Here is a 25,701-nt window from a genome sequence, read left to right on the forward strand (position 1 = left end):
ATCCAATTCATTTTCAAAACACAATGAAGCATCAATCCCAGATGAAATTAGTTCTTGGCAATTTTGTTAAAAATCACTGTCATTATCTATTGGAAATCAATGTTCTTGTGATTTTAGGTTTACGTTGGAGATGGAGGAAATGATGTCTTGGCTAGAAAATCTCCCAACTCGCTCGTGGGGTCAGGAGAAGGTGGTGAGTGGCGATCCAGGTTCACTCTAGAAAGGAGGATGTATCAAATGAACCCAATTCAGAGACAACTGCTGAACTTCAGTGGGGTACTGATTGGATTCCAGAGTGCAGTGCATTGTTCAGTCAGGTTAGGTGAAAATATAAAAGGAAATAATTAAAAATCTAGATAAAGGGAGGCCAATATCACCTTGTATCACTGATTAGCACCCATCTTATAAATGCCATTGAAATGAAAAAGATTGTTCACATGTATGAAGCATTTTAGCCAATGGATCAAATTCTGTACAATATTGGATAGTCTAGGATCTATCATTTGTAACTATCACACCTAGACGGTGGAATTTCTCTGGCCAGGTCAGATATACCCCATGCAGATGCCAGCATATCTATGGCACTCATCTCTACCATGGACAAGGTGTGCACAAGATATCAGGAAAAGGAACAAGAACAGAATGGGAAATGGATGGCAAGAATGGAGCAGTGGAAGGAAACAAATAGAAAACCTAGATGGATTATTAGAAGATTCGTTCATAATGACAAAAAATTGCAACACTCCTTTTTAAACCTCAGTCCACACAAATCCAACATTACAGTTGTTGAGTTTCATAGCACGAAACAGAACCTTTGGTCCAATCCTTCCATGCGAACCAATTTGCCTCCAGCCAGATCCCCCACTAAACAAGAAAGTTTGCAGATGCAATGCATAAACGAGCTGGAGAAACTCAACAGGTAAGGTGGAATCCAGAGGAAAGTGACCATGAGGTATGACAAAGGGCCCAGGACCAAAACATTGCTTACCTCTTATTTCTCATAGATGCTGTGTGACCTGCTCAGTTTCTCCAGCATATTTGTGCATTGCACTGCACACTTGCCTGCCTAAATATATGTTAAACATTAGCCCTTTTTACACAGCCATTTCAATGTGGGAATGTTGCACCTTTATTGCACCACACCTTCTGTATAAAAGGTACAAACATGGAAATGGAGGGGGGGGGGGGGTCATTACAGTCCTGCCTTTAAGCTGACAGCGCTGAATCAACATCTGTGTAAAAAGGGCAAGGACCAGGACGGGAAAGGATGTGTATGCACATGTTATACTTCACACTTGATGCCACAAACCCCACCTCTTTTGCTCCTGGAATGCTGGCTTACTCTGTAAAATGACACACTGGCCCGGCATTATGCCAGCATGGTTTGGTTCAGTGTAAACGAGCAAAGCCAGCTTAATGGCGGGTCTTCTTTATGGCAGTATTGTGGGATTTCTGTGTAAAAGGGCTATTGTAACTGCCCCAGCTCAATCTCTGGCAGCTCGCTCCACATACTGTCTGAAAAAAGTTGCCCTTTAAATCTTTTCCCTCACACTGAAAATTTCCTCCAATTTGCATCATTGTGCTTTAGGGCAGTGGGAAAGATGCATTTATTCCTGTTTACGCATTTATAAAACTAGGCTTTGGAGACCGTGCAGCAAAATCTTTGGTCAACTCAACCCACTAGCCTGCTTTGTTCTGTTCATCGCCAACAACTATGAGGCTCCTCCAATGTGTACAAACATTGGGGAAGCAGGACAACAATTTACTTTATAAATTGTACTTACATTAAAGCACAAAGCTGGGATTGGAGTGTATCGGAAAACATGAATCATGCACAATAAGCTGGGAAGGTGACCTTCTCTTGAAGCAACGAAGTAAAGCCTGGAATACAACGATTTGAAACACCAGTTGTTCACATTCCTTATAATTTAAGGATCCAGTTCAAACAGGACAAAAGAAAAACATACAAATAAAGCACACAAATCCAACAATATTGCTCTGAACCTCCACCCCTACAACTCCACAAAGTTAAAAAGCATTATAAACATGTTTTCTAATGAGGTCAACCAACAGGGAGAACTTGTCCAGATTTCTCTTTAGTGTTAATTTCCTGTGCTCCTACGTCAAAGGCAAGCCAACTGATTTGATTAGACAGAGAGCAAATCACTTCCAAGGCTCCACAATTGTGCCTTGCTCAGAAAAACACACACTGTGACATTAAACATTGGACGATATATCCAAAACAGTGAGGCAGCAAATAGTTGCAGTGTTGCCCAGTAAATAGTTTCCAAAGTATAGTGGTTTTTCTCTCTAAACTCAATTAACACACAGGAAAAATATGCCATAGAAATAAACATGGATAAATTGTGTAGCACAATGAGCAAGAACTCCACGGGGAAGGACCACAGTTGAGAATTCTTCCGCAACCAGGCACTGAGGGGCGAAGATTGGTAGGGAAGCCCCTTAAGCAATAAAAAGGGGTAACACTGGGGGAGGGGGGCTACATTGGTATTAGTACACTAATAGATAATGCTACTACGTACAGTAACAAAATGTGTATACGAATATGACACTACAATTGTGAAAAGACTTTGACTATATATATTTTTTTAAAATTGTGAATAAAGCTTATTCTGAAATTTAAAAAATACACAACAGCAGAATTGAATCTCAAGGTCTGATCTCAAATCGACTTGGACTTGTGATGTGCAAGCCGACTCCCTCTGGACTGCAAATGTACCTCGGACACTGGAAAGAAGAGTTCGGGCTCATGATTTCTCACCACTCCGGAGGCTGAAGGAAGCATCAACATTGATAATGAGAAGCATTTTCACTTTCCACAAATGCTGCACAACAAGTTGAGATTTTTTTTTTAATCTGGCAGTTTTACTGGTTATAATGTCCACCATATTACACTTCACAGTTCTAGAAATTTTAGCAAATTCTGCAGACACATTTATCTGACCAAAATACATCTGCCTGGACATTGCAGTTTGCCAGTGTAGATGTCTAATAGCTTATATGATTCCTGTGAAAATTGTTCTCACAAGTGACCATATGACCACAATGAGTCGATGCTGGCTTTCAGCGTAACATTCTCCCATTTTTTCCCCTGTAACTTATTCACATATCAGAGTTCCTGTGATTCTCTTACCACTATTCTATCCTTCACCAAGGGTAATCTACAGAGCTCAAATAACCTACCAGGCCCAACATATTGGGATGGGGAAGAAAATGGGCACAGACAGAACATGCAGAGTCCACAAAGACAGCATTAGTGTCATAGAATTGCACAGCACAGGAACAGTCTCTGTGGTGCAATAAGTATGATTGGTGGTGAAAGGAGGGGACAGCAGCAAGCATGGGGAAAAGGGATGGCTGGGTGAAGGGATGGGGAAGGGAGGGAAGAGAACTGGAAAGGGGAAGTGAAGGGGAAGGAGGAGAGGAGATCAGTAGAAACCGGAAAAGTCGATGTTAATGCCATCTGGATGGAGAGTGCACAGACGGAAAAATCAGGTGTTGTTACTCCAATTTGCAGGTGGTCTTGGTGGAATTGTACTTTCCCTCAGGTAAGTGCTGGTATCTTCTGCACTCCAATGCTCGGGATCTTCAGCAAGTCAGGCAGATCTGTGAAGAGATACACGGTCACTGTTTCAAGAACCCCACCTGAAATTCTGGAGGGTAATTGACCAGAAGTATTAACTCTGCGGAGAGTAAACTTTTTTTTGAAGAAACCTTTTTCAGTAGGATAGATGTGGGAGTGTATCCAAGAACTGAAATGGTTAGCGACCGGGAGGTCTCTGTCATTGGTACGGACAGAGCAAGGGTGCTCAGAAAAGGCCTCATCTGAGCATCAATGACAGAGACCTCCCAGTCACCAACCATTTCAGTTCTGTGTCACACTCCCATGTCTGTCCATGGCATTTTTTTTATTTTGATGACTTGTGTAACCTTTATGTGCTGTGCATTATGTGTGCTCCATGGTCTGGAGAGACATTGTTTCGTTGGGTTGTACATGTACAATCAGATAATAACAAACTTAAACTGAACTGTCACAGGTTTATGAAAACGGTATAAACTGAACATGAATTTGAAATATAAACAGAAAGTATGAAAAATGACAGCAAATTAGAACAAAAATACAGGACAGGTGACTTGGCCCGCAATATCTCGGCCTGGCATGACGCCAACATAATATGTTCCTCTGTGTCCCGTATATTCATGTGTCTATTTAGAAGACTCTTAAAAGCTACTTCAAGTTACCCTACTGAAAAAGGTTTCTTCAAAAAAAAGTTTACTCTCCGCAGAGTTAATACTTCTGGTCAATGACCCTCCAGAATTTCAGGTGGGGTTCTTGAAACAGTGACCGTGTATCTCTTCACAGATCTGCCTGACTTGCTGAAGATCCCGAGCACCGGAGTGCAGAAGATACCAGCACTTACCTGAGGGAAAGTAATTCTTTTTTTAAAAAAAAGCTTTAACAATACACCCAGCAATAGGCCCTTTTGGCCCATGAAACCTGTGCTGCCCCAAATGAATCCCATTAAACATTTTGGAGGATGGGAGGAAACCGGAGAAAACCCATATAGGTCAAGGTGAGAACATGCAAACTCCTTAAAGACAACCACAGGTTCAAAACCAGGTCGCTAGCGCTATAGTGGTGTTGCACTAACTGTGACACTAACCATGATGCACCATCATCTACATCCATGACTTTGCTGTCTGTGGGATCTTGCTATGTGGAAATGGACTGCTTCAAATCTCATGACGATTTTTCAAATTCCCTTGTTAGCTAGATTTTGAACAACATTGGTGCACAGATGTCATAAAAAGCATGATAGACGATAGGCACATCTTCTTTGTCCACAGGGTCAACCTCCAGCTTGTTAAACAGCTGGTCTTTCTTCTCACCATTAGGGTTAGCAATCTGTAATCCTCTACTTACCACCCCAACTTAATTCCACAGACTTACCTGGAGGCTGCAATAATGGAAGAGTTAAGGCCACCATAACAGGATATCGCCACCGACAATGGGATGAACCACTTCACATAACTGAGAACTTTTTCTGCAAATGTCTAAAGAAAAATTATCGACAATTATTTGAACATAGGTGGAAAAGTTTAACACTTGAAAAAGAAGTAAAACACTTTTACAGAGGTTATCTTAATCGATTTTAACCTGATCAAAATTCATAATTTTAAAATAGTTGAGTGTTAAAAATCTGGATATAGTTGAATTGAATTGTTTTATTGTCTTCTGTAGTGAGATACAGTGAAAAGCTTTGTTTTATCAAAAGGTTTGCGCTATTCAGGAAAATTCACAGTGTAGCTGATGGTGCAATAAAAAACATGGTGTTACAAAATAATAGTACAGGGTACAGAATGTAAAACATATATTACACAGTACCAATCATTTTATACCAACAGGAGGGGCATTAAACAGAACAATGCAGCACAATACAGGCCATTTAGCCCAGTGTTGGCAGACCTACATAAACCTACACCACAACAATCTAATCTTTCCCTCCCTCACACACCTAGCCCTCAACATTTTTTTTACATCTATGTGCTTAAGAGTCTTTAAAATACCCTTATTGTACCAGCCTCCACCCCAGCAATACATTCCAGGCACCCACCACTCTCTGTAAAAGAAAATCTGACATTTACCCTTAACAAATGTCCTCTGGTATTTGCTATTATTGCCCTGGGGAAAAGGTGCCAGCCTTCCACCCTACTGTACCCTCATAATTTTATCTACTTTTGTTAAGTCACCTCACATCCTTCATCACTCGAAAGAGAAAAACCCTAGCTCTGCCAACCTTGTTGCATATGACAAGCTCTCCAATCCAAGACACATCTAAGTAAATTATTTCTGTACCTCATTAGAGCGTCCAACAGTAGGAAATAAACTCTCCCTGAACATGGGGGTTAGGTTTTTTCAAACATGTGCATTGTTTGCACGGTGTCCCCTTTAATAAGTTAACTGCTTTCGGTGGCAGCAAGAGCAGAAGATAGTCAATAGAGGGGAGTCTGGTCTACGCACAGGATTAAGCTGCATTTACAAATCTCTGCAGCTTCTTGCTGTCTTGGGCAGAACCCTTCTCATGTCTTTGTGTTTTTTCTAGCGCTCCAAGAGGAAAAATAAGGCTGCAAACTGTTGGAATGGGATTCTGAGGCAATCTCAGACTTGGTTAATTCTTGTCTCAGGTTCTCACCAATGAGCAGATTAGCTGCATTATTCAATGAACAGGAGAACTTTCTGCCTTCCTCTTGCCCACCCATCCACTCCCCAGCAACCTGATGGGGAGTTTGAGAGAGCCGTGGTTTTCAAGGAATATTGGAAACTTGGTTCGAAGAAAAAGGGAGGCGTACATTAGATATAAGAAGCATGGAGTTAAGGAGATGTTTGAAAGATACATTGAATGTAAGAGGAATCTTAAGAGAGGAATTAGGAAAGCTAAAAGAAGGTACGAGAAAACTATGGCAAGCAGGGTGAAAACAAATCCAAAAGAGTTCTACAAATATGTTAATGGTAAGAGGAAAGCTAGAGACAAAATTGGTCCCTTAGAAAATCAGAGTGTGGAACCTAGAGAAATGGGGGAGATATTGAACAGTTTCTTTTCTTCGGTATTCACTAAGGAGAAGGATATTGGGAGATGTGGGATAAAAAAAGCAAATTGGGTAAATATGGGGAATATAGAGATTACAAAAGGTGTAGTTTTAAGGCTTTTGAAGAATATAAAGGTGGATAAGTCTCCAGGACCAGACGGGATCTTCCCCAGGACATTGAGAGAAGTGAAGGAGGAAATAGCAGAGGCTCTGGCGGTAATTTTTCGAATGTCATTAGATATGGGGATAGTGCCGGAGGATTGGTGCATTGCGCATGTGGTTCCGTTATTTAAAAAGGGTTCAAGGAGGAAGCCTGGCAACTATCGGCCTGTAAGTTTGACGTCTGTGGTAGGTAAATTAATGGAGAAAATTCTTAGAGATAGTACTTATAAACATCTGGATAGACAGGGTCTGATCAGGAGTACTCAACATGGATTTGTGGGAGGAAGGTCATGTTTGACCAATCTGATTGAATTTTTTGAAGAGGTGACTAGGAATGTGGATGAGGGTAGCGCAGTGGATGTTGTCTATATGGACTTCAGTAAGGCCTTCGATAAGGTACCACATGGAAGGTTAGTTAGGAAGGTGCAGTCTTTAGGTATAAATTTTGAGATAGTCAAATGGATTGAACATTGGCTGAAAGGGAGAGGCCAGAGAGTGGTAGTGGATAATTGTCTGTCAGGTTGGAGGCCGGTGACCAGTGGTGTGCCTCAAGGATCTGTATTGGGCCCATTGTTGTTCGTTATATACATTAATGATCTAGATGATGGGGTGGTGAATTGGATTAGTAAATATGCAGACGATACTAAGATAGGTGGAATAGTGGATAATGAAGAAGGTTTTCTAGGATTGCAGAGGGATTTGGGCTGCTTAGAAAAGTGGGCTGAAAAATGGCAGATGGAATTTAATGCTGATAAGTGTGAGGTGCTTCATTTTGGTAAGAAGAATCAGAATAGGACATATGTGGTAAATGGGAGAGCATTGAGGAATACAGAAGAGCAGAAAGATTTAGGAGTGACGGTACATCGTTCCCTGAAGGTAGAAACTCACGTGAATAGGGTGGTGAAGAAGGCTTTTAGTATGCTGGCCTTTATCAATCATTGCATGGAATATAGGAGTTGGGAGGTGATGTTGAGATTGTATAAGACGTTGGTGCGGCCTAATTTGGAGTTCTGTGTGCAGTTCTGGTCGCCTAATTATAGGAAGGATATAAACAGAGTGGAGAGAGTGCAGAGAAGGTTTACCAGAATGTTGCCTGGGTTTAAGCATCTGGAGTATGGGGAGAGATTGGACAGATTGGGTCTTTATTCTTTGGAGCGTAGAAGGTTGAGAGGGGATTTGATAGAAGTATTTAAGATTATGAAAGGGATAGACAGAGTGGATGTGGATAGACTATTTCCGTTAAGAGGAGGAAAGATTAAAACAAGAGGACATGAGTTAAGAATTAAGGGGCAGAGGTTTAGAGGTAACATGAGGGGGAACTTCTTTACTCAGAGAGTGGTAGCTGTGTGGAATGATCTTCCGGGAGAAATAGTGGCGGCGGAGTCAATTGTATTATTTAAGAAAAGGTTGGACAGGTATATGGATGAGAGGAAGATGGAGGGTTATGGGCATTGTGCAGGGAGGTGGGATTAGAAAGGGGTGTTTGGTTCGGTGCGGACTAGAAGGGCCTAATGGCCTGTTTCCGTGCTGTAATTGTTATTATTATTATTATTATTATATGTAGACCAGCTGATCATTTACACCATTGTTTTTGCACTATCTTCACAGCACAAGCCAAAAGTGTGATGGAATACTCTTCAGATTCCTGGATAAAGGATGGAGTACCTGAACCTGGATAAATGCTGTTTAAACATTACAATCATACCTGCCTCTACCACTTCCACATCACCCAACCACCTACTGTGTTAAAAATGACCCTCTGGCCACTTTTTAATCTTTCCCCTATTACTTTAAATCTGTACCCTGTAGTCCCATGCCCTGTACACAGATGAAGTACTTGGAAATCTACACATTACCCGGAGTAGTTTTTGACTAAAAGCAGAAGAGCGAGCCCAAAAGTAAATGATGTAGGGTACATGAAGTTCAGTCAGTGTTGTTACAAATATAAAGATTGTCAAGTAATTCCGAGCTTTGCATATGTTTGTTACATTTGACGTTCAATACCAGAGATTCAATGTATATTCTCCTTAGTCATATGCATAAAGCTGAATGCAATGTAGTGATTATTAAAAGTATTTACTGCTACGTTATAGGACTCAGAATCAAGCTGCAGAAAAAAAAGCCACAGCTTGTATCACTTGGAATTGTAATAAAAACTCTTACTTATTCAAATCTCAATTTAAGAAACCAAGGGCATCAATGGGCCACAAAAATCAATCTCACCATCATCAGGCCATTGTTTGACAAAGGCTCCTTCAAGACTTACCACAGCAACAGCATCACTAAGGAGGATGGTGTCAATGTCCAGGACAGTGTAATAAGCCACATTCGTCAGGAGGTAGATGACCGTTACAATGGGCATTGAAATAGCAATAGCTAAGGGGAGGTTCCTGTCAAAGCAGAAAGACATCACAATAACACACCAACAAGAAATTGAATGCTCAGTTAAGACAGCCAAAATAATGATCAAGAATGCTCGCAACTCTTGGCAGACCAATACTGAAGCAAAATTAACTGTCATCCAAAAGGAACCATATTCATCACCAAAATTTGCTGTGTGGCTGTCCACAGGATTTCCATGTCAACAATCAAATGTTGAGGAGAGAAAGAACATTTCTGGGTGCTGATCAACTTGTAATTCTTCCTCCTCAAAACAACTGTGTGTGACTCACAGAAGGTTGGTTGCAGCTACAAAAGGTATTCAAGAAGGTCAGTGGAATGTTGGCCTTTGTTGTTGGAGGGGTTGAATTTAAGAATGGGGAGGGGGGTTCTGCTGCAACTGGTGACATACGATGGTGAGGCTGCACCTGGAGTACAGTGGGCAGTTCTGGTCTCCTCACTTGAAAAAGGATAGACTAGACTTGGAGGCAGTGCAGAGGTTTACCAGATTGATTCCAGAGAATGAAGAGATTAGCCCACTGAGTCACCTGGGGCTACACTCATTGGAATTTAGGATCTTGTAAAGGAATAGATTAGATAGAGGCAGAAAAGATGTTGCCATTGGTAAAGGAGACCAAATCGAGGGGGACATAGCTTAAAGATTCAAGAACAGCAGTGAGGAGGAACTGCTTTTCTCAGAGAGTAGTGAATCTGTAGAATTCTATGCCCAAGGAAGCAGTAGAGATGCCTCATTAAGACACAGCTAGATAGATATTTGCATAGTAGGAGAATTTAGGGTTATGGTTTTTCCCTCATCACGAAGTGTAGTTAAATTTAATTTTTTAAAAATTTGGAAAAACAGACCATTTTGGCCCACAAGTCCTTGCTACCCAATTTACATCTAATTAACCTACACTCCCGTTACATTTTGAATGGTGGAAGGAAACCGGAGCCCCTGGGGAAAACCCAAGCAGATACAGGGAGAATGTACAAACTCCTTACAGGCAATGCAGGATTCAAAACCTGGTCCAGATCCTGGTGCTGTAAAGGGGTTGCGCTAACCACTACACCAACTGTGCCTCCCTTTAGTTACTTGGTTAATTGGCCACCATAAATTATTCCTGGTGTGGCTAGTGATAAGAGAATTAAGATGGTGTCAATTAGCATCTGAGAGAGAATAAGTTGGGGAAATGGGACTCTTGGGAATGGTTTGACAACTAACATGGACTTGTTGGGCTGAATGGCCTCTGTGTCATAAGGAAATATAAAATATTGGTGTATAATCTCAAGAAAGCCTGAAAATGGCTGGTTGTTATGATTCGAGACTATTTTAATCCCACTCAGTCAGAATCTGGCTGAACTCAAAAACAAGACCTACCTTACACACCTGGCATAAGGCAATGCAGATATTACTTTCCAAGTGAACTGCACAAACATGAGTGTCTCAGAGTCAGTGCTTCCCAAGTGCTATGTTTATTACTGCATTGTTGCTCCTGCAATACCCAGTCAAACCTTCTATGAAGTTACCAGCTGCTATTCAAGACGCTCCCACCATCTACAGAGAGGTGGAGGCTCATTAACCCTAGAAATTGGTGTGTAGGGAGGGCAGTGGTTGGAGAGGGCTTTTCTAATCCCTTCAAAATGGGGAAGGATTTGAATCTAGAATTGGATGGCAGGGGTGGTAATGCGCAGGATTTTGCTTTCCCCTGCACATCTCTCTTTTAAACCTGCCTGGACTTTGGAAGTTTTTGTACAAGAGCTACAGGCACAGAAAAGCAAGGTATTAAACTTTCTAATATACTTCAAAAGAAGTGTAGGAACAGTGACTCAGGGACATACATGCACACATCTTTTTGTGGCCAATCCAAGGCTTGATGAAACTGAAAACCTGCAGTATTTGTGCACATGGACAGAGAACTATGTTGAATCTTTAACAAAGAAATGGTTCTCCTCAGCAAGACAAATCTGTCCAATTTTTTTCCCCCAATCTTTTTAATTGTTGTTTTGAAAAAAACAGGTTGAATAGATACACGTGATATAATACTCATGTAAAGATAAAATAGAATAAAAAATAATATACAACAGTAAACCACATAGATCCATGTTACCAATGGAAAAAGAAAAGAAACCCATCTATTGCAAATATAATTTCAAACCCCAACCTTAACAATTGCTGGCAGTCAGGCATCAAGTACTAATCTCAAAACTAATAAGGAAAAGAAAAAAAAGGACCAAAAATAATTGATTTATTCACTTTGAAAATAGTTGAAAAAACCCTAAAGAGAAGAAAGGGATGCCATCAAATCCAATAACCATTGTGTATGCGTGGAAGGGACAAGATTTTCCCACTGCAGCAAAATGAGCCTTCTAGCAATCAAAAGCGACCACAGAATGAGAACTAAACAGAGATATTATGAGTTGGGTGAAAGGGTCTCATAAGGTTCTTGTGTGACAACTGAAAACAGAACAAGTTTCAAGAACTATCAATGTAATTAAAACAGAAGCGAATGTGACTACTTACAAGCCCCATTAAATTAATGAGGCTTTTAAACAGTTCTATTCTCAGTTGTACAAGTATGAATCGCAGAGAGATGATAATAAAATAGTATTTTTTTGTTATACACAAGGTTACCAGTCTTAACTTCACAAGACCAAAGGGAGCTGGATGCCCCTTTCACATTATGATGTGAAAGGGAGAAGCATTAAGCTCATTACAAGTAATAAGTCTCCAGGAGGGATGGTTTCATGCTGGAATTTTACAAAGAATTTAAAGATTTGTTAATTCCTCCTCTTATGGATGTGTTAGAACAGACGATGGTGACATACACTTCCGGAAACTTTCTCTACTATAATAATAATGGTAATACCTAAAAAAAATCCTCTAAAGCCAGCATCTTATAGACCAATTTCTCTGGTGCAATATAGACTATAAGATAGTTTCAAAAGTTTTAGCTCACAGGCTGATGAAGTTTTTACCAAAATGATACACATGGACCAGACAGGTTTTGTAAAAAAAGAAAATCTGCGGATAATGTAACTAGGTTACTTAGTATAATACATTTAGCACAAAAGAGGGGAGATTTAAGTGTTAACAGTGGCCTTATATGCAGAAAATATGTTTGATAGATTAGAGTGGGACTTTTTGTTCAGGTCTTTAAGAAATTTGGGATGGGTCCAGTCTTTAAAAATTGGGTTAAAGCTTTATATAATATCCTTAAAGCTAAACTTGTTACAAATGGGCAGGTTTCAACATGGTTTCTATTGACGAGATCTAGTAGGCAACAATGCCCTTTATCACCTGTACAGGTACTATTTATTTTAGCAATTGAATTCCTTGCCCAACTAATTTGAGCTGATTCGTATATTAAAGGATTTAAGGTTAACCAAGAAGAATCTAAAATTAATTTATTTGCTGATTATGTTTTGATTTATCTGACAGAACCAAGGTTTGTTATGTAAATTATATTGAAGATTGGAGGAATATGGTAAGGTCTCAGGTTATAAAGTGAACTGTCTAATTCTATAAATTTCACTTAATTATGAGGCCTGATATTAGTTTTTATTTTTTCATTCAAGTAAATTTCCTTCGGTCTCTAATCAAATAATCTCCCTTACAGTTCTTTCCCTATTCACATGCCTTCAGAATATTTATTTTATGGTAGCTCCAAATCTCCTTCCTTTTCCACTTCCCCACTGAATCTTCTGCAGTCAGCCCCATTCTCACATGCTAAAACCATGGTCTACCTTTCTGGTCTTGCAGTGAACTTTGTCTTTAATTTTCCAATGTTGTTTCCTTCATGTAAATGCATTTAGATAGTCGTTAAAACAATCTTCATCTAAATACAACCATTCTGCAATGATTGAAAAATAGAAAAATTACAACTCCTTGGTCCACAATGTCTGTGCCAGTGAAAACCAATCTTTTCCCAATTTCTGGTTAAATCTGGCATTTGGCCCTTTGTGTGAATGACAATGGATCCAAAAGCTGGGTCTGTCCTGTTCACTGTTTTAGGTGATGCTTGGATGATGGCAAGCAAAAAAGTGTTTCATTTATTAAATCTAAATGGTCTGGAGAAGTGGCATTGAAGGTACAGGGTTGGGATATTAGGCTCCTCACAATTATGAAGTTACAGTCAAAGAGGAAGAAACAGCGGACAGGGATGGAATAAGCAACAAAAGCCAGATTAGGGTGGGCAGAGGCAGGAGATCTCTTCTCCCCCAATTTCAAAGGCTGTGATACCTTATGCCACATTTTCCTAGAGATCAACAAATGGAGCCCAATGAACGTTTGCGGTAAATTAATTTTGGTGTGCTTCGGATGGATACATGGATGGGATGGGTTCAGAGGAAAGGGCCACATGCGACCATTGGTAGGAAATTTGGTCAGTGTGGGGAAGTTGGGCCAAAGGCTTGTTTCCATGTTATATGACTATGGTACTGAGCTGTCCATTATGGGGGGGGGGGTCTGTGCTCACCTTTCAGGATTACGGATTTCTTCAGTCACAAAGTTCAAAGTATCCCATCCAGAATAGGAATACAATGCTGAATACAGAGCGAGCGCCATATCTCCACCAGTCAGCTTGGAACCCTGAAAGGAATTTTGGAACTTATCCGTTTGTCCTGCAATAGATGATTCCAGTATTAACAATTAGACAAACTGCATTCACTGTGAACAAACCTTCCTAGGACCCTTGTGATAAAATGTACTTTTTAAACTAAGACAATATCATTATTTTCTGACGACCAGGCATGTTCCCATTCTCAAAATTGCACAATAAATGTCGAGATGAGGATTCCAGCTCAACAATTTAGTGTTAGGCAGTCTGATTCACATTATGGCCTGGTACGCATGAGGAAAGCCATTGTATTTCCAAGCAAAGCAAAGAAGGCTCAGCCCCCAAACACTGGTTCTATCCCTTTGCTTCCTCTAGACGCTGTGCGACCTGCTGAGTTTCTCCAGCACTTGTGCATTGCACTGCAATCACAGCATCTGCAGACTTTGTTTCTACTTCATTAGAAGCCTAGCATCAGAAAATCTGCCCTTTGTTGAGTCAACATCGAGAAGAAATTTACATTTAACAGCATTTTGTCCCTCCTTTGTGTTCCATGTATAATGAAGTTTTGAGGTGCTGGTTCTCTTGGCAAAACTAGCAGTTAATTGCAATAAAACAAAACCCCATAAATAAAAATGCAAATTAATTAATGAATAACTCATTATTTGTTTGTGGTGCCCTTGATTGAGGCAGAGTATCTTTACTTCATGGAATATTTTTCCACTTGGTTGAATTTCTTATCTGAAAGACTTCTATTTAAACAATACAGCACTTTGACTGGATTGATCTGAAAGGTTCCCCTCAGTTAAATACTCTCTTTTGACTCTCAAAAAGTCCAGGTTCATCCATTCCAAGGCTGAAGAACTCTTCCTCATATTAAAGGTTTTATTTATTTCTCTTTCAAAAACTATTCACTTCTATATTTTTTATTAGTATTTTACACAGTTCTCAAAGTAAAGCACAACCATCCTTGCCCAGGATGTATTCCAGTGCTATCCAATAGTCCTGATTTGTCTACAGTGGGCACCCTGAGCTCCCATTCGCAGTGGACATCCAGTCAGGGTCATATCGTTGGAAGTGGGGTGGATCGATGGCTTAAGTGCGGATTTGTCCAGAGGAAAAAGGAATATAATTTTCACGAGGCTATAAATCCAAGAATAAAACAAGCAGCCCTGGTCTTTATCAACCTTGGGACTGTTGAACTCCCTCTTCAAATTCAGTGGCCATGGAAATTTATCTTCACCTCATTGTTGCTAGATGATGGCAATGCAAGCTAAGATCCTAAGCAAGGCGTCAACCACTGAATCATTCTCAATGAACGTGTGTCAAGAAAAGTTGCGTCATTGTCTCAAAATGTTTCTCCATCATTCCCTCCACAATGCTGCATCTCTCCTCCAATGAATGTCCTCTTGGAAGTGGAGTTGCTTCTCAGAACAAATGAGGAACATTCAGTGACCAGACTTGAGAACCAAGGTCACACGAGCCTTGGTTTTTGTGCTGAAGAATGCAGAGGTGCTTGCTTTTGCAAGTGTTTGGAGGCTGAGCTGACATCATCCATGTTCTCTGAAGCCTGTGGGAAGATGGGATTGCAATCAAAAGCCTCTCCCCCCACCCCCCCCCCCCCACAAACTCAGAGGTTCAAAGCAGACACTGACAAACATTAGTTGTATCTTGGAAGCCACCACACAGGAAAGGCAGACATTAATGATGAAATTCACCACTTTTCCATGTGCCAGCATAGCATTTGGTCAACTGAAGAAAATATTTGAAGATCAAGATTTCAGAAGAAGTGATTGGTGTCCCCCTGAACATTCTGGAGGCTTACTACTCCAAGCTCTATCACAGAAGGGTTTACCACGAGCACAGAGGAAAAGGTCAATGATGTGCTCAAAGACTCCTTTGACAAAGTGCCACATCCTTGCCGATTCCTGGCTTGTGACTACTCAATGTGAAGAAACATTTGGGATGGTATTTAGAATCTCAAGTTCATGCATCCAAAGGTTACAGGAACTCTGAATAAGGAAGCTATGGAAGGAGTCCACCTCATCACAAACTGCAGGTTCCACCTGCCCCATCATCATAACACAAGAAATAGAAGGAGGAGTCCGCTATATGGCCCATCAACAAGATCATGGCTGATCTGGCTGTGGACTCCGCTCCATAACCCTTAATTTCCTGATGATGCAAAAAAAAATGTCTTAAATATATTTAATGAGAGAGTCTCTACTGCTTCTTTGGTTGGAGCATTCAACAGATTCACCACTCTCCGAGAGAAGCAGTTCTACATCTCTGTCATAAATCTAGCCACCCACCCCCCCACCCCACCCCGAATCTGGACGTGTCCCAGTTCTAGTCTCACCTACCAATGGAAACAACTTTCATGCTTTATCTATCCCTTTGATAGATTTGTATGTTTCTACAAGTATTGCCTCATTTTTCAAAACTCAAACCTTGGAGGACACTGCCGGTGCCACAATGGTCTCATCAGTTACTTCAGTAATAGCAAGCCATTTTTGACCTCAAGTAACTTCCTCAGGAGAAAAATAAAAGCACTGTACCTTGGCACAGCTTCACCAGCCCAACCATGATGATGATGACCAAGGCAATGACTTTTGCAAATGTGGATATGACCTGCAGAGAAGCTCCCCATTTCACCTTCCCGCAGTTCACCAGCGTCAGGAGGCCTACAAATACAACACAAGTGGTTATGTACAAGATCAGTTACACGGTTTAACAGATACATCTTATCTACAGATGCAAATATAATTCTTATTTGCCTGCCCACAATAATTGCCCTTTTATCTCAAATGAAAATTAAAAAAAAACTTTAGATGCTGGAAATCTAAAAGAAAAATAGAAAACACTGGAAACAAAAATAGTAAAAACAATGCTGGAGAAACCAAGATAAAGATACATAACTAATGTTTCAGGCTCGCTTCATTTCAAGTTGTAAAGTGGAACACGGCACATCTTCGTTTCTCCTCCCGTTTCAGTGCTTTGTCCTTTTTTGCCTCCCAGGTCCCCACTTCTGTTCTGATCTACGACCCTATACCCCATCTTCCTTCCCACAGCACCTTCCCATGCAACTGCAGGAGATGCCCTACCTATGCTTCCCCTTCCTTCCTTCCCATCATTTAGAAGAGCACCGTAGTCAGTCTTCACAATGTGCCTTCTTGTACATTGGAGAAGAGAGACACAGATGAGTAACAGCTTTGTGAAGCACCAATGTTCAGTCACCAGAGGCAACCCCAAGTTTCTGGACGTCTGCCACTTTAATTCTATTGGTTATAAAATACAGGATTCTGTTGACACCGCAGTTAAATGAAAAAACACACAAATGCTGGAGAAACTCAGCAGGTCAAACAGTGCCTTTATGTAGCAAAGGCGAAGATACATCACCAACACTTCGGGCTGGAGCACTTCATCAAGGAGTGGTGTCCGAAAAAAGGGGGGTGGTAGTGAGGGTGGGAGATAATAAGTGGAGGTGGGGGGGGGGAAAACACTGCAGGTCGGAGAGGGGGGGAGGAGTATAGGCTAGGTGGAGAGAGAAAGGAAGTAGGAAATGGAATAACTAGTTGAAATGGGGAGGGGGAAAAAACAAGCTGATTAGTAGAATGCAGTGAACTCAATGTTCATGCTTTAACTAGTTATTCCAGTTCCTTCTTCCTTTCTCTCTCCACCTAGCCTAGACCCCTCCCCCCATTCTTGCTGTCCTTCCGCCCCCCCCCCCCAACCCATCATCTTCCACCCTTACCAACCCCCCTTTTTGTTCAAACATCTCTCATGTTTCCCCCACACCTTGGTGAAGGGCTCAGGCCCAAAACGTTGGTGATAGATCTTTACCTTTGCTACGTAAAAACACTGTTTCACCTGCTGAGTTTCTCCCTCATTTGTGTGTTAATTCTATTTGTTTGTGGCTTCTGTTTCCTCAGTGAGGTCCACACAAGCTCTGAGAATAGCTTCTCATCTTCCATCTGGGCACGCTGCAGTCTCAACTCAATAGCTAATGCTACAACTTGTGTTTATTTTTTGTCTGTGATACTCAGCCAGTTTTATTTCAATCTCCATGTTAATTGCTGGAAACAGAGAACACACCCAGTTTGATGTAGCATGCCTTCCTCCTCTACAGGAGTACAGGGATGAGACTGAAAGCCCAGTGACATGATGCCAAGATAACCTCCCTCTCTCAATGTCAGTAAGATGAAGGAAATGATCACTGACTTCAGGAGAGGTGGCAGAGATAACACCCCTGTGCACATTAACGGCTCTGAAGTGGAAAGAGAAGATAGCTTCAAGTTATTAGGAATATATATCTCCAATGACCTGACCTAGGACAAGTCAAGAAAGCAACACCTCTACAGCCTCAAAAGACCAAAGTTAGACATGTGCTTCCCTTATCTGACTTCTGTAGCTGGATGATCAAAAGAATTCTTCTGAATGCATTACAATTTTGGACAGAAGCTGCTCTGCTCAAGGTGGGAAGAAGCTCCAGAATGTGGAGCCTGGGAAATGGAGCCAAGACACTGAAGGACCCATCATCACACTCTTCTTCCTCTTCACATCATGGAAAAGGCTTAAGATGGAAAAGGTGCACACCAGCAGGCTTAGACAGTTCCCTGTAGCCATCAGCCCTTCCTTCATGCCAATTGATTTTTCTTTCCATTGCAATCCTATGAACATTGAAGATAACCTGGTCATCTGCTCTCATTAAGAACCCTTCTCACTCCTTCCCAGTTCTGACCAAGTGTCTCAAACCTGAAACACTGACATTTTCCCACAGATGTGGCCTGACCTGCTGAGTATTGCCAGTACTTTGCTTGATCTCAGTGGGGAGGATCCTGGGGTTATTGGCATACACAGAAGTACGATGCACAGATGCACTGAAATTCTCATTTGCTGCATCCAAATAGTTTTTTGTGTGAAGTTCAGGATCAAAGCACAGAGCAGAGAAGTGGAGGAATTTCTTTAGCCAGAGGATGGTGAATCTGTGGAATTTGTTGCCACAGGTGATTGTGGAGGTAAAGTCTTTTGGTGTATTTAAGGGAGAAATAGGTTCTCCCTTAGTGGGGCTCAGTGGGAAAATGCATCAGCTCATCATTGAATGGAGGGGCAAACTTGATCGGCTGAATAATCTCTTTCTGCCCCCACGTCTTATGGTCTTGCTACAATAACGTGCATTAAAATATCCTCACATGGAAGGAGACAATACAAAAGACATAAATAGTCAGAGCTACAGTTAGTATAAAGAAACAGGATGGCATTTCAATAGCGCAGATAGGTCTTTTTGTGCTCCTAGTATGCTTTATGGTTCAGGTGGTAAAGGAAGGTTCAAGAGCTTAATGGCTATTAGGAAAACAAAATCTGTTCTTGAATCTAGAAGTGCTGGACCTCAGGCTTCTGTACCTTCTGCCCAAAGATAGCAATGAAAAGAGGTTGTGGCCAGAGTGATTGAGGTCCTTCATCATGTTGGCCGCATTCTTGAGGAAGGGCCTCACATAGACATTTGAGCCTATGTTGGGCCTGGCTATGTTTGCTATTTTCTGTAGCCTTCTTCATTCCTGGGCATTTAAATTACCACACCAGGCTGTGAGGCAGCCAGTTAGTAGTCCTTGTGCTTACCTTTGGATCACAAATTAATTTGGGTTTCTCTATGAAACAACTATGCATATTCTTCAGCCATGGTGAAAGGATCAAAGATTTCTTCTCTACAATTATTTTAAATAGCTTGCTCATCTATTTAATAAAGTGCCTTTGTTAACTTACTCCTTGAAAAACATTTAGAACTATGGAAAAACTATGGAAAAACCTTTCATGAAATGGAAAAATGAAAACTGCAGATGCTGGAATCTTGAGCAAACAATAAGTGCAAACAATAAGCCGCTGGAGGGATTCAGTAAGTCAGGCAGTATCTGTGGGGAGAAATGGTCAGTCAACGTTTCGGGTCTGGACTTTATCAAGACACAATTGGGGAGGGGAGCTCTCAAAGGATGGAAGAAGCTGGGAAGGGACTCAGGGGCAACAGAGTACTGGACCGAGATGGGGAAGGTGCATGGACAGGTGGGTGGTGAGAGGAGTCAGCGAGAAAAGGAGAAGGTAAAGAAGATGGAAACAGTAGAATCACATAGGGGTTGGGGGATATATATTTATATATATATATATAATTAGAAAAATCGATATTGTGGTATTTCTTGAGTTCATATTTGCCCTTGCACATCTTTCCCTACACACCCCTCTTAGCTTTTCACAGGAAGACTTCCTCATCTGCTCTTCCCTCCTACCCACCCTTCCATTCCTTTGGGCACTTCCCATGGTCATGGGTGAAAGTGTGAAACCTGACTCAAGATATCCTCTTCCCCCCCTCATCCAAGAGACCTTCCAGGTGAGGCAGACCTTCAATGCATGCCATCCAACATAACCTACTGCATTGGGTGTGGTCTCCTGTATATTGGAAAGACCAAAGGCAAATTGGAGAAATGATTCACCAAGCACCTATGTTTGGTCTGTGGATGCTTGAACTTCCACCTGATGCACTAGGTTCCTCCACTAGCTTATTGTTGGTTCTTGATTAATACCCTGTATCACAGTAGAAATAATCTCTTATAATTTGGGTTTTCAGTCATTGAATTACCCACTGAATCCTTAAAGAACAATCTCAATCTTCTTTCTATTAATGTAATACTCGTAATTTGAACTGTACTAACAGCTAAAAACTTTTTTTATGAAGCAATATACGGCTAAAAAATTGTTCCCCTTTTAAAAGTGTCTCCCTTTGTGATTCAGTGAATTTCCCCCAGGTATTCAGATTTCCATACAGATGCCAAAGAGCTGGCTATTCATTTAATTAGCTGCTCTAAATTGCCTCTCAAACATGAAAAAGAGGATCAGATGGAGCAGCACGAAGAGTGCGATGAAGGCAGAGCTTCAACTAGTGTCGAACCTGACACGCAGGTTGACCTTCAGACACTGTTTTAAAAAAAAAAGGAATTGATTTAATTTATTAAAAAATACTTTACAAATGTAAAAAATTCATTTGAGAAAACTGATGCTACTAACTTCCACAAATCATGAAAAGTCTTAAAAATAATTAAGAAATAACTTCCACACATTTCATGGACCGAACATCCTATTCGAGGAACTGGGAGCCTCACTCACCATTGGCCTCCAGTTCAGCAGAGGAGTGTAGATTCATCCTTTCACTCAGTAAAATTCAGTTAAAAGCAGGTGTGTCTATCTGTCTGGGGCCAACTTCAATCAAAATGGCTGAACACAAACAGACCTGCATTTGGCCACAGCCCGGTAGATCTATTTTGGGTCCAAAATGGAAGCACAAGGAGATAAAACCAGAAGTGAGCAGAGGAGTGAATGGGTGGGGAGAAAGGTCGGCAGGGAAATAGGGTGGAATGATCTGATCTGGCAAAGATCAGCATGGATACAATGGCCAAACAACCTCCTTCTCTGTTCGATTATTCAAACCTATTCTGCCATTCACTGATCACAGCTGATCTAACTTTGGCCTTGGGTAAATGTCGATAACCAACTATTAAATTTTTTTAAGTTTAAAAAGCAAGACAATGGTCACATAACAATGAAGTAGGCACCAAGCTATGGTCAGGAGATGTTAGCAGATGAATTTAACATCTAATTTTCTGCAAAATTGGAAGAAATATAAATGATGGTGAAAGACAGACTTGTTTATTTTTAAAAACACAAATATATTAACACAAGAAGTTCTTTGAATATTGCAATTGTCCTGAAAAGACTTAGCAGGATCAAAAATTCTCCTTCTTCTTGCCATAAAGGAATTAAAAGGTGTGATTGAGAGAAATCATTTCAGTCAAGTAAATGTGATGGAACTCAGCAGCACGCAATGCAGAGAGAGAGCCAATAAGAATTCACACCAGAATGTGGGTAACAGACTTCAAAAAACTGTACATTCTCTACAGAAGTTAAAGCTTTTCAGGTGTTTTTACAAGAGGAATTCAAATGTGGAGTTAAATGATGGGATGCTGAATAAATACTAATTTAGTGCTCCTTTTGATTTGTAATAGGTATCCAAAGCACGAAAACCAACAAGGTCGGGTCAGATACAGCAATGAGCTCTCTGAACCCTTCTCCATTAACAATGGCGTGAAGCAAGGCTGTGTTCTCGCACCAACCCTCTTTTCAATCTTCTTCAGCATGATGCTGAACCAAGCCATGAAAGACCCCAACAATGAAGACGCTGTTTACATCCGGTACCGCACGGATGGCAGTCTCTTCAATCTGAGGCGCCTGCAAGATCACACCAAGACACAAGAGAAACTTGTCCGTGAACTACTCTTTGCAGATGATGCCGCTTTAGTTGCCCATTCAGAGCCAGCTCTTCAGCGCTTGACGTCCTGCTTTGCGGAAACTGCCAAAATGTTTGGCCTGGAAGTCAGCCTGAAGAAAACTGAGGTCCTCCATCAGCCAGCTCCCCACCATGACTACCAGCCCCCCCACATCTCCATCGGGCACACAAAACTCAAAACGGTCAACCAGTTTACCTATCTCGGCTGCACCATTTCATCAGATGCAAGGATCGACAATGAGATAGACAACAGACTCGCCAAGGCAAATAGCGCCTTTGGAAGACTACACAAAAGAGTCTGGAAAAACAACCAACTGAAAAACCTCACAAAGATAAGCGTATACAGAGCCGTTGTCATACCCACACTCTTGTTCGGCTCCGAATCATGGGTCCTCTACCGGCACCACCTACGGCTCCTAGAACGCTTCCACCAGCGTTGTCTCCGCTCCATCCTCAACGTCCATTGGAGCGCTCACACCCCTAACGTCGAGGTACTCGAGATGGCAGAGGTCGACAGCATCGAGTCCACGCTGCTGAAGATCCAGCTGAGCTGGATGGGTCACGTCTCCAGAATGGAGGACCATCGCCTTCCCAAGATCGTATTATATGGCGAGCTCTCCACTGGCCACCGTGACAGAGGTGCACCAAAGAAAAGGTACAAGGACTGCCTAAAGAAATCTCTTGGTGCCTGCCACATTGACCACCGCCAGTGGGCTGATAACGCCTCAAACCGTGCATCTTGGCGCCTCACAGTTTGGCGGGCAGCAGCCTCCTTTGAAGAAGACCGCAGAGCCCACCTCACTGACAAAAGGCAAAGGAGGAAAAACCCAACACCCAACCCCAACCAACCAATTTTCCCTTGCAACCGCTGCAATCGTGTCTGCCTGTCCCGCATCGGACTGGTCAGCCACAAACGAGCCTGCAGCTGACGTGGACTTTTTACCCCCTCCATAAATCTTCGTCCGCGAAGCCAAGCCAAAGAAAAGAAGAGGATATCCAAATTATAAAAGATGTTATTTGAGAGGATTGAGATAGTCTTCCTGAATAAATGGGATTAAGTCAATGCTCCAAAAGTATATTAAAGTAGCACAATGGAGCATTGATTACAGTGCAATCTGGTTAGTAGTATTTGTTTAAATCTGCGTTATCGTCATTAACAGCACAAGGAAACAAGATGTTAATTTTAAAAAAAGACAAAAATGTTGCCTCCCAGGGTTTGGAATATTTCTGATCAAGTCCACGATGTTCTCAAATGGGAGGATGAGCAGCAAGATGTTGTAGTCCACATAGGACAATGGTTTGGGTATGAAAGGTGATGAGGTTCTGCAAGGTGAATTACGGATTGGGGTGAAGTTCAAACAAAGGACCTCCAGGGTTGTGACCTAAAGATTGCGACATGCTGGTGAGATTAAAAATAGGAGGATAATGCATCTTAATACATGGCTAAAGAGATAGTGCAGGAGGGAGGGCTTTAGATATCTGGATCAATTCACTCTCTTCCAGGGAAGGTGGGCCCTGTACCAGCAGGACAGTTTGCATCTGTCCTGGAAGGAGACCAATATCCTTGAAAGAAGGTTGGCTAGTGCTGCTCCGGTGGAGGGGGGGGGGGGGGGGGCGGTGTTAAACTAGATTTGCTGGGGGAAGTGAACCAAAGTGCCAGAAAAGATAATGGAGCAGTTGTGGAAGAAGATGCTAAGCCTGCACACAAAGACAGAAATGGTAAAGGTTGAGCATATTGGGAATAATATTCAGTGTTACATTTATTTCAATGCAAAGATAATTGGGGAAAAGGCAGGTGAGCTTTGAGTGTGGAGCAGCCTGTGAAGTTATGAAAGCGGGATAGAGAGAAAAATGAAAGGGGAATGCGTGGCATTGCTTGTTAGGGAAAATATCCCGGCAGTGCTCATGGCTAGTTTACTGAGGTCATATGGGTAGAAATGAAGAATGAGAAAAGCATGGCTCATTAATAGAGCTGTGTTATACGCCATCCAATAGTCAACAGGAAATGGAGGAACACATTTGTAAAGATATAGCAAACAGTTGCAAGAAACAAAGTTGTGATCGAAGCTGATTTTTAAATTTCCACATATTTACTGGAACTCCACTATAAAACAATGGGATAGTTTGTCAAATGTATTCAGAAAAGTTTTCTTCATCAATATACAGAGGTCTCAACTAAAGTGCAATACTGGATCTCCAATGGCGGAATGAGACAAAGCAGGTGAAAGAACTTTGTGTAACGAGTCAACAAGAAACCCTCTCTATCCATCAGGATTTCACTGTTTTAAATTAGTCTGGGATTTTGGACCCTTGCAATGTTAATCTGGAAGAAATGAGGAAAGCCATTAAAGTGCCATGCATCCCATGACGAGGATCTCAGGAGACCCACAGGAGAGACTGCAGGCATTGGAATCTGAAGCCAAAAGTCACCTGCTGGGGGAACTCAGCGGGTCAAACAGCATCAGTGCACGAGAGGATCTCTGGTTTTTATTTTTTCTCGTGATATCCAAACAGCGTCAGTTGATGGCTGATACACAAACAAAAAAATGAACAATCTTTCCATTGTCAGTCTGCATTAATAAAGAAAATGTAAATCAAAAACTCGCCCATACATGTGATGGGGGTATCACTCTGCCACCTTGGTACACTTGCTCAGGGACACACAGAATTAACACCACCCCTTGCTTTCCCCCTTCTCTCTGCTCTCTGGCCCCATTACTCCTTTCAAGGGCTTCTTGAATTGTCACATAATAATACATTGAAAATGTAAAATACATAATCAACGCATCTGCCACAAGGCAAACAAAGTTGCCATGAACATTGCCTGATGCCCCTAACATTAGAAGAGAAGCAAGAGAGTTCCACCTGCTCTTACCCATAAATTCACTATGCAGATTTAAGCCTGCCCTATTAAAATGGTGTTACGCTAATTTCTTTTGTGCTCCAGAGTGGGGATTCAGGCAGGATCCAGGGAGTCACGTGGAGGTTGGTGAGGAGGGTTGCCATTTGTGTCCTCCTTGATGCAGGTGGGTGACGATATTAGTGAGCTGGGTCTCAAGATTACACATTATATCTCACTTCTTTGCACCAACTTTGAAGGTAATGTTCTTGAGTCTTAATTTACTTTGGGACTTCCATCCTCAAGTAGCTGCAATCCGTTGAGACTGCTTAATGTTTATAAAGGCAAGTTTTGGTCGATAAGATTTTCAGAGATCCAAGTTAATGTCAGAAAGCAGGGTGGAGATCAAGAATCTGGTTGTGTGGTGCCAGGACAACAATCTTGCTTTCAATTTCAATAAGATTCCACCTGCATTGAATTCGCCCACCGTTAATGAATGAAGATCTACCGGGACCAATGCCTGAAGAGGGCGCACAAAATCAGTGAACCGGTGCGGACTCGAAAGGCCAACATGGTCTGTTTCTGCTCTGTAAATGGTTATATGGTTATGGTTATATGGTTACCTGTCTCCAGCTCCCCACCCCCTCCCTTCCTTCCCCTTAACAAATGCATCTCCCTCAGCAAGCTCTTTGTCTCCTATCACCTCCCAGCTTCTTACCTTTACTTTCTATTTCTCCCCACCACCCACCCACAACACCACCCCCCCCAACCTGCATTCATTTATCACTGATCACCCCATACTCACCCCCAACTCTAATTTAGGTGTCTTC

At 41.7% G+C, this 25,701-nt stretch overlaps 1 protein-coding gene across 4 annotated transcripts in view; it reads right to left on the reverse strand.

Moving 5' to 3' along the window:
• The window catches only part of LOC138751310 (Y+L amino acid transporter 2-like), a 142,137-nt gene that overhangs the window by 16,124 nt on the left and 100,312 nt on the right, over positions 1-25,701 (reverse strand). For all 4 annotated transcript variants that reach the window (XM_069913444.1, XM_069913445.1, XM_069913441.1 and 1 more), the window contains 5 exons: positions 16,262-16,387; positions 13,626-13,770; positions 9,038-9,161; positions 4,973-5,076; positions 1,785-1,881 (listed from right to left, as the gene is read on the reverse strand). In XM_069913444.1, the coding sequence (XP_069769545.1) occupies positions 1,785-1,881; positions 4,973-5,076; positions 9,038-9,161; positions 13,626-13,770; positions 16,262-16,387 (596 nt within the window). The remainder of the gene's footprint in view (positions 1-1,784; positions 1,882-4,972; positions 5,077-9,037; positions 9,162-13,625; positions 13,771-16,261; positions 16,388-25,701) is intronic.

Source organism: Narcine bancroftii, chromosome 1 (assembly GCF_036971445.1).
Source record: "Narcine bancroftii isolate sNarBan1 chromosome 1, sNarBan1.hap1, whole genome shotgun sequence".
Taxonomy (NCBI): Eukaryota; Metazoa; Chordata; class Chondrichthyes; order Torpediniformes; family Narcinidae; genus Narcine; species Narcine bancroftii.